The sequence below is a fragment of the Telmatherina bonti genome (genome assembly GCF_933228915.1).
Source record: "Telmatherina bonti genome assembly, chromosome: 7".
Taxonomy (NCBI): Eukaryota; Metazoa; Chordata; class Actinopteri; order Atheriniformes; family Telmatherinidae; genus Telmatherina; species Telmatherina bonti.
In genome coordinates this window covers 31,016,613-31,025,993 of record NC_136625.1, presented here as the reverse complement: position 1 = coordinate 31,025,993, position 9,381 = coordinate 31,016,613, and the positions used below count along the sequence as shown (strand labels likewise).

The following is a 9,381-nucleotide window of genomic DNA, read 5'->3' as shown; positions in this document are numbered from 1 at the left end:
AGAGGGACAGAAAAACAACATAAAGGGAAGGAATAGGAGGGAGAAATGAAGAGGAGTTTGTTCTCCTGCTCTCATGTTGTGAGGAGTCCACATAATGTGACCCTGGAACTACGAACACGGTGAGAAGACTTTATGTTTCAAGTTCAACACCAGCTGCCTCCCCTCTGCTCATAACAACCCTCCCACCCACACACACACACACAAGGCCAGACATATACTGCAGTGCAAACACTTCCTTCCTGTTGCTGGTTTAGCCCAGTTTAGAAGACAGATAAGCACTAACGAATGATGTGCTAAAGAGTCACAGTGACTAAGATGCTGTTATCATCTTCTTTACTCAGGAAGGAGTGACCCTATTTGTTTATGTAAACTATTTCTGCAGATTTCGTAACTATTAACCTGGTGTTTTTCACGATATGCAGGTGTGGTCTCACAGTGCTTTGCCTGTAACGTTCCTCTAACTCCATGACCCGTATGCTATTTTTTTTTATCTTGTCTCTGTCTCTGTTCTTCTTTGGCAGCTTCAGTCCGACCACAGGACATTTCAGCAGCCCCCACTTCCTCATCAAGAACTGAAGCAAAGCGAGCGAACACGAGTTTCCTGTGACGCCACTGTGTCTCTGGTCAATTAGTACGCTTGCATCCCTCTTCCACTGCCTGAGCTTCTCAGTCATCTGCTGTTCATCGAGAAATTCTCTGCCGGAAAGAGGCTCTGCTAACGGTTGACAGCACCTCAGGCCGGTTCAGTTGCTGTAAGCAGTTTGCGTGGTGAAGCTGTGATGGTGTTTCCATGAGGTTATATTCTGTGGGTGATCCAGACAAACAGCCATGTTACAGCAGTCAGAGCTCATCTTTGAATACGCCAGTGACCATTTCAACTCGGCGCAGGTGAGTCATTGTTGTGCCACGATGCATGTTGAAGCCGAGGTGGGGCAGTCTTGCAGATTGTAACATGTTTTCATTCTACATCTTGACATTTTGTGTTGAAGCTGATGGGTCACCCAGACTACCCTGAAGTGATTGTGGAGCAGGTTCCACATCCACACCTGCTGACATATGCAGGTCTATCGTGTGAACATTCGCCGATTGAGGATCATCAGCAGCTGCTCAAAGGTCAACACACACACATACACGCACACACACATCTTGTTTATTCCTTCTTTTACCCTAAGCATCACAATTTAATGCCTAATTCTTACATTCACCCTAAACTTAACATCATAATTTGACAATAAAACCAACCCTCAAAATCAATTTGCTCTTGTGAGGACAAAATTACAGTCCCCACTTTATAAGATGAACCCATAAGTCGGTGTGTAGTCAGCTTTTGGTCTCATCAATGAAGTAAAACAGGTGCACCCACACACACACACACACACACACACACACACACACACACACACACACACACACACACACACACACACACACACCACCTTCAGTACACAGACAAACACACTTGTAACACTAAACAATAGAAACACCTCTGGTCTCTTTCACTCTACTATATAGGCTATTTTATCAGCGTTTTTCTTATTTTGTAAAAATTTACAACATAAATAAATTAAAAATTATTTTGAAAAGATAAAAAAAAAAAAAAAAGGAAATCTCCTGCGCATGCGTAGTCGCACCCCTCGCACATGGACAACCCTCTGCAAAAAAGAAAAAAAAAATCAGGAAGTGAAACAAAACATTCCTGTCGTGCTCCAGTGAAAGACACTTAATGAATCATATAAGGATGCAGACGTGCTCTAACGGACCTACAGCACACGTGCTATAAGCCTCTGGAAAGTAAAAAGTAAGTCTTACCGCAGCGTCGGTTGTTAAGGGTCGTTGTGGTTGTCAGGGAGCAGCAGAAGTTGAGCATGGCGAGGCTCGGTTCACGTCGCTGTCGGTAACAGCTGTTGGAAGAAGCCTTACAGTCACTTACAGTTCACTTTCAGACAAAAGTCATTCAGACATAAACCCGCTTTCTGTTTTATAGTAAACTTGTTTTGTTTTTTTTAAAAGGCGGCGTGTTGCTGGTATGGTTTAGACAATGTTTGTGTGAAAGATGGATAGCAGTTAGCTGGTTGTTTTGTTTTAGCTCACCTCCACACAGCCTTCAAACCACCTCATGCACCCAAAACAATAGACGCTTTTTTTTTAGATTATATTTTAGGTTTGTAGAGGGAAAAAATGTTGGGTTTGACTTTAAATTAGAAATAATGTCATCTGTCAAACGGTGTGGTCAATATTATGCATCCAGAAAAAAATATAGTTTGCTCATTTAGTGCTGATTCATAACTAAAGGATCTTTTGACCTTTTTTTTTTTTTTTTTTTTTTGCCTTTCATAAAGAGACATACTAATAGCTAATAACAAAGTATACTAATAGCTGAACAAGTGAAAACGTCTCCATCTTCAGTACTTCTATCAACAAATAGGCCTCTTAATCTCAGACTCCTTAGATTTTTTTTCAAACATACATTACATAATATAGATATATAAAGGAAAATAGGGGGGGGGGGGGGGGGGGACACAGTAGCCAGACCATCATTCTGCTGCTATAAAGCTTAAGAAGACAAGTAAAAAGATCAGTAAAACAAAAAGGGAAGAAAAATTTACAATGGATTATTTTTATTTATTTGAAAAAAATATATATCTTTAACAAAAAATCAATTTTAAAATTGTGCAGGAAAAAAATTCCCGTTTTTTTATTTTTCGTTTCGATATTCCCACCCCTAGTCTGTGTACAGTTTTGCTGATATGTATTCATACCCTTTCATTAAAGAAAAGGCTGAATTTACAACAGTCACTCAAATAACTGGAGAATTAAAAAAGGAACAATAACTTAAAATTTGAAGAAAAAAAAAATTATATAATTTAGTAATGGACACTGTTTTTTTCATTTAATTGAGTTAAAGAAAGTTAAAAAAAAACCAAAGTGGTCCCGGACAAATTAGAGCACGTTTCTGTTGAACAGTGGGACAAAATACCTGTCAACAGGTGCAGAAGTCTGACTGAGAGGAACAGAAAACACCTGACTGTAGCAGAAACATTAAAGGATTGTTCAACAAAATATTAGTTTATAGGTGATGTAATATGTAATAAATTATCTTATTTGTTTGCTTTTTAAAAAAGAAATATTTCTTTTGAACCAGAATTAGAAAATAATGTAATGATTGTCATAAAATTTGTATTTATTATTACTTTAGTCAATTTCAGCTTATTTTACAGGCAGCTATTTTTTTCTTACTTTAATGAAAGGGTATGAATAAATATGAGCACAACTGTATGTCTGTATACTGAAACATATATAGTTTAAAATGTAGATTTTCTTTAGACTAAAGCAAGTCTTTTTGCATTTATAATTGGTATGTGGACCTTTTATTCTTCAACAACCTTAACTCTCTTACACAAGCTTTCACTTTTTTATATAGTCCTCAGCAATAGTTATTTGTCAAGACGATCCCACCTTGCTTCTGTCATGTTGAGGTTCAGCCTTTTATGGGGATTAAACCCACCTGTTGCCACCGATAACCAGTTAAGTTCTCGTGTCATTTACCATATCTCTCCTTTTCTCATTGTTTTCCTTTTATAAGAATGGATTTTAATCGTGAATAATCTCATGTATTAGACCTTTGCAAGAACCCACCCCCACCCCCCGCACCTCTCTCTCTCTCTCTCTCTTTATAAGTTTTATACTTAAACCCTCCACTTGTATAGTTTTGGTACTTTTTTTAAGTTTACACTGCACACTGTGCTGAGAAATACCAAGTTTTAAACTTATGCTGCTTTTATCTTGGTTGTGCAAAAATACTGTTTTGCAAATCTGTGTGCATGTGTTCTGTTTGACTTTTTTTGTAGATGCAACTAGAAAAATGGACCAAATGATGTGTTTATGATGAGCTGCTTATAATACAGTGTGTGATTACATTTTGACATTGGTTTTTTGCTTAATTGTCTGTCTGTTAGGCATTAGGCATACTGTTTTGAATGCCCAATGCCTCAGTGATACATAAGTTAGTTTTGAGAAGTTCAGCAAAAACATTCCTCTGAAAATGGTCAAGAACAAGGACTAAAGTGAAAAAAAAAAAAACAGATGACGCCATTGAAAAAGAAACCAAGGCCCTTCAGAAAACCTTTAAAACTTTTGTTCAAGACCACATTTAAAGATGGCAAGAAGTTTTGGGTCCTTGAAAGCAAAACAGAAAGAAATGAAGGGTCACTCCAGGCTTTTTATTAGTCCTGTAGATCAGCTGTAATATTCTATTAACAGCCTGTGAAGTTGTGAACGTGTGATAAAAGATTGAAAGTTATCAGGAAAGTGAGTACGGTGGACCTGAACTGAATAATTAAAATCCAAGCGCAAAATTCAAGCACTGCAAATGAACTCCCTCGTGAGACCTTTGTTGTTGAGCAGCAGTCTCAGTCTGCGGTCCAAAGACGTGAGGTTGTTTTCATAATTTAGCTGTATTGATCCCTCAAAGTCAAGCTCTCTCGGGTTTCTTTCACATAACACAACTCCCTCTAAGTGCCGTCCTCCTCCACTCCTAAAATGTTGTGAACACGTTCCTCCTTCCTCTCTGGTCTGTAGTGGAGCTATGTGACAGTGGAGAAGAAGAGACCATGGAGACACTTGTTGCTGCTGACTCATTTAACATGGACTGTGCTGACACCCTCTCCCTGGAACAACACTATTGTAAGCCCACGCACATGACAGCATCAACACTACTCACACATACCCTCAAGTAAAGATTCTCTTAATCCCCTTCAACCCTTCCAGCTATCTGATGCATTGTTTGTCTCTGAGATGTTATTTTTAGACACGATGGTCACACTGCTGTTCTCTTTCATTAAATCTGTTTATGTCCCCTTGCAGCCTTCTTACCATCACTGGGTGATGTCATAACTACTCCCGTTACCCAGGTTACCGTGTCAGCTGAGGGGGTTGTGGGAGCTATTGACCAGCCACAGTGGCACTCGTTGCATACGGAGAAACCTGTGGCACAGCTGCAGTCCAGGAAGAAAGGTTTGTAGCTTTGATTTACTCTCAGGCACACATGAGAATATACGGCTTTTAAATTGCATTAAATAATTTAAACTGTTGTTTATGCAGGTAAGAGACCTCGGCATCGAAGGGCAGAGTCTCCCACGCCGAACATTACAGTAAAGAAGGACAAATACAACAAAGGTGAGGCCAAACATAACCAAGGCTGTGCTTCATGTTGTGCAGCACGCATACAGTCGATGCCATATGATTACTGCGAGAACTCTGATTTGATCTGATGCAGCTGAAATCTGTTTAGTGACGACAGTATCGGTTAGAAAAGGTGCTTCTGGATAAATAACTTCCTGTTGCTGCACTTGCACATGTTTAAGGCTGTGAAGATATGCTTTTGTCCCGATTTGATTTCAATTTTTTTGGTGCCGATTCAATTTAAATTGCGATTCTGACAATTCTCCAATATTGCTGATTTTTTTTGTAGATTACACACAAAAATGTACAAAACTTTTTTTTGCGCGTCATTTTTCTTGATTTAATTGAGGAAAAACCAACACAGTAGCCAGACCATCATTCTCCTGCTATAAAGCCCAAGAAGACAAGTAAAAAAAGAAAATCAATAAAATGACAACAATTTTATATTGAACTATTTTTATTTATTCAAAAGAAAAATCCATTTTTAACCCAAAAAAATCTATTTTAAAATTGTCAAGCAAAATATCCAGATATTCGATTTTCCCACCCGTAGCACATATATTGTTAGTTAAGCATTTGGTAGAATCTGTTCAATGAATGTTTGGTCTTAGTGGAACTGGCATTTACATAAAGTCAGAGGAAGGACTTAAATTTACAGCTTTTTTATATGCTAATTGGCCTATTTTAAACAGTCCCTCTAAGAGCTCACAATGTTTCTATCTCAACTATCAACACATATTCAGCTGATCCTTGTTAATCTGTACATCCTTGCAGTTTTGACCAGTGAGAACTTTTAACAAATTAAAGCGATGCTCCACATTGCCTGATATTACTACATCATGAGTAGAGATGTTAGATGTTCGATATTGGCTTTTTTTTTTTACCAGTATGCGTTATACCGATTTTCTCCAGCTCCAAATTTCTGATACTGATATCAACCGATACCATTATTTTTTGCGCGAGTTGTGCCAAACAAACAAAACAAATATTTAGAAAAAGTATTCATAACATCTCTTATAGTTGGTCAGTTTTACTTAGTTAGCTAAAGAGTTTTATATATAATGTGTGCGTGTTATGTAAAAGTTACCCATAATTTCCAATATTGTCTTTTAATATTGATATAAACTGATAATATCAGATATCTCTAATTATGAACTTTACTTTTGTGTTTCTGTTTGTTTTTAATAAACATGTGGATGTGTACAAGGTAAATGTGTAATTTTGCGGTGTGAAATCAATAGGAAGGTGTGTGACGCTTTCTCCATGATCTGCATGAAAGTGGAGTTAAACTGTTTGTACCATGTGCAACATGGTGTGGAAGACAAATGAAAGATTTCAAATGACGGACGTCTTTACCACCTCAAAACACCAACAGAAAATGTGTGAACAAAGAGGAAAAACTATAATAGAATCTTATAATGGCCCAATTACCATGAAACAGTCAAAATAGTTCTGTATTTCCTTTTTTTGTGCTTGCTATGTGAGCATTGAGTTGAACACTTAACTCTCCCAGTGGGTTTATTTCAGTATAGTGTGTTGGAACATCAGAATTACAATTCAAAGGAAATAACAGTATAATAAATACAATAGTAAAAAATAAGTTTAAGGTTTGTTTTTTCTGTTTTCAAGAAAACAAAAACAAAAAAAAAAACAAAAAAAAACTTCTAAAAAAAAAAACTGCTGTGAAATTCTGGAGGACTTGTTTACATTTTTCATTGGATTAATAAACATGATTAAATCAATGTAATTTAAAAAATTCAAGCCTGTGTAAAAATTTGCAACCTTTTATGCGAAGGTTTTAAATCCAGCCGCTAAGTGCAGCGTTTTTTTCCGGGGAACTTTGTATGTGAATTCCACCATGATACATTCATAATTTATTACATTTTTGTGATCAAAAATCAAAAATGTAAATTATGTTAGCAGACTTCCTTATTGAAGCTCAGTGTAAACAGTGGTGACTTCCTGTCAGTCTCTCGACCTATAAGATTTCAGATTTATTTGGCGTGACATCCAATCCAAGCAGCCAAAGATCAGCGTGAGTTAATCAGTTTTTAAAAAAGGTAATGCAAAAACAGGATCACCACCTCAACTAAATCAGTTCTTCCTTTTCACATTTCTAACAGCTCCTAAAGATTTTGTGAAAATTCGTCCAAAACTTTTTGAGTCACCCTTCAACACAAACAAACAAACAAACAGGTACAAACATAACCTTCTTGTCGGGGGTAAATATACGGAACAATGTGGTGTAGCCCAATCACTATGGAACATCACGTAGTGCCATTTCTGAGGGCTTTGTGTTGTTGGGTTTTTGCAGGAATACTTAAAATCCTTCATTCTGCAGGATATGAGTGTGACACACACTGAGACCACAGCAAGGCTATAATATGCTTCATAAAACAGTAATGGGAAATCTGTTCATTGTAGTCTTTCATTGTGCTGCAGTGAAGTTTTTATACACATAAAATGAATATTCAGGTATTAAACACAAAATGCATACAGAAGTGGAAATAAAATGTTGCTCTGAGACACTCCTGCAGTTTTGTTGCTGCTTTGAGTTACTTACAGAACAATTCAGTCATATTTCCTTTTGCAGAGGTTACACATATTTGACTCATTCCCAGATTACGTTCCTCGTGTCATGCGTCAAGCCAATTCCAAAGCCTTTCTTTACATCCTCATCACATCAGAAGAGTGTTTTTATTTTATTTTATATCTTTTTTATCTGCAGCCATGCTGTTTTGAACCAACATGTTCAGGATCTTTACTAGAAACTAGGGCACGTGTCACAAAGAGCCATTCTTTGCTGCAAAGCACTATTAAAACTGGCTGGATGTTGCAGTGTGGTTTAAGGTGTATGCATATTAAAAGCTTAACTCAGTTTTGGGTTATGTTCTACCTGCATGGTGAACATTAAATCAACTTTGTTGTCTCGGTTGAAAATTTGACGTCTTTTGCCACAGTCAGTGACGGTTTGTGACCCAGTGCCATTTGCAGCTGTGTATACTCACAACATCACACCACATCATGTGTTTTACATTATTAGTTAATCCATTTCCAAGCTTTTGTTGAGATCGTTTGGGTTTATGTTCAACATTACTTTAAATTAACAACAAAAACAAATTGCTTTGCGGCCAGTCTTTCTTTATGTCAAAGAATAAACTGACCTTTTTTTCACCACGTTTAACCTTCTATATTTATTTAAGTGTGGTAAACTTGGATAATGGAGTCATGTCCATGTTAATTAATGTTGTTTGTATGATTTTTCTTAAAAATGGAAAGGATCCTTCAATCATCCACCATTCAGGATGGATGCATGACACCTGAAAAAAAAATCACAATCATGTTTATCCTACCAAAACTAATAATAAAAAATAAAAAAAAATTAAAGGACACGTTAGTCTGACTGAAATCATAAAAAATCAAAATGATAGAAATAATATGTTAAAATTAACTCCTGCTAGTACTGGGTTAAACCCCCTTTTCTTTTCAGACCTGAATAATTCTTAGTGCACAGATCCAACGAGATGTTGGAATAATTCATTCACTCAGTCATCAGTCAGTCATTCATTCCTCTGAGATTTTGCTCCACATTGACATGACAGCATCACACAGTTGTTGCAGATTTGACAACTGTGCAACCATGACGAGAATCTCCTGTTCCACCACATCCCAAAGCTGCTCTGTTGGATGTAGATCTGGAGACTGTGGAGGCTGTCGGAGTACCTTGAATTCATTGTCATGGTGGAGATGATGTGAGCTTTGTGTCATGGTGCATCATCCTGCTGGAAGTTTCCATCAGAAGATGCTACACTGTGCTCATAAAGGGATGGACATGGTCAGCAGCGATACTCAGGTAGGCTGTGATAGTTAAACCATGCCACATTAGTACAAATGGGCCTAAAATGTGCCAAGATAATTTCCCCGACACCATTACACCACCAGCACCACCCTAAACTGTTGATCCAAGAAAGCATGGATCCATATTTTTATGTTTTTTTTTTCCACCAAATTCTGACCCTACTATCTGAGTATAGCTGCTGAAATGGAGAGTCATGATCAGGCAACATTTTTCCCATTTTTTGGTGAGTCTTTTGGTGAGATTTGTAGTCTCAGTTTCTTTTTTTTAGCAGACAGGAGTATCACTCGCTGTGGTCTTCTACTGCTACTTCTAAGAAATGTTGTGCATTCAGAGATGGCATT

At 37.3% G+C, this 9,381-nt stretch overlaps 1 protein-coding gene across 1 annotated transcript in view; it reads left to right on the top strand.

The window, feature by feature from the left end:
- Positions 1–828: 828 nt before the first annotated feature.
- The window catches only part of LOC306758193 (ETS-related transcription factor Elf-1-like), a gene marked incomplete at both ends in the record, with an annotated part of 12,918 nt that continues 4,365 nt past the window's right edge, over positions 829–9,381 (top strand). The window contains 5 exons of the mRNA XM_079243425.1: positions 829–888; positions 990–1,113; positions 4,579–4,683; positions 4,864–5,013; positions 5,101–5,175. Of these exons, the coding sequence (XP_079099551.1) occupies positions 829–888; positions 990–1,113; positions 4,579–4,683; positions 4,864–5,013; positions 5,101–5,175 (514 nt within the window). The remainder of the gene's footprint in view (positions 889–989; positions 1,114–4,578; positions 4,684–4,863; positions 5,014–5,100; positions 5,176–9,381) is intronic.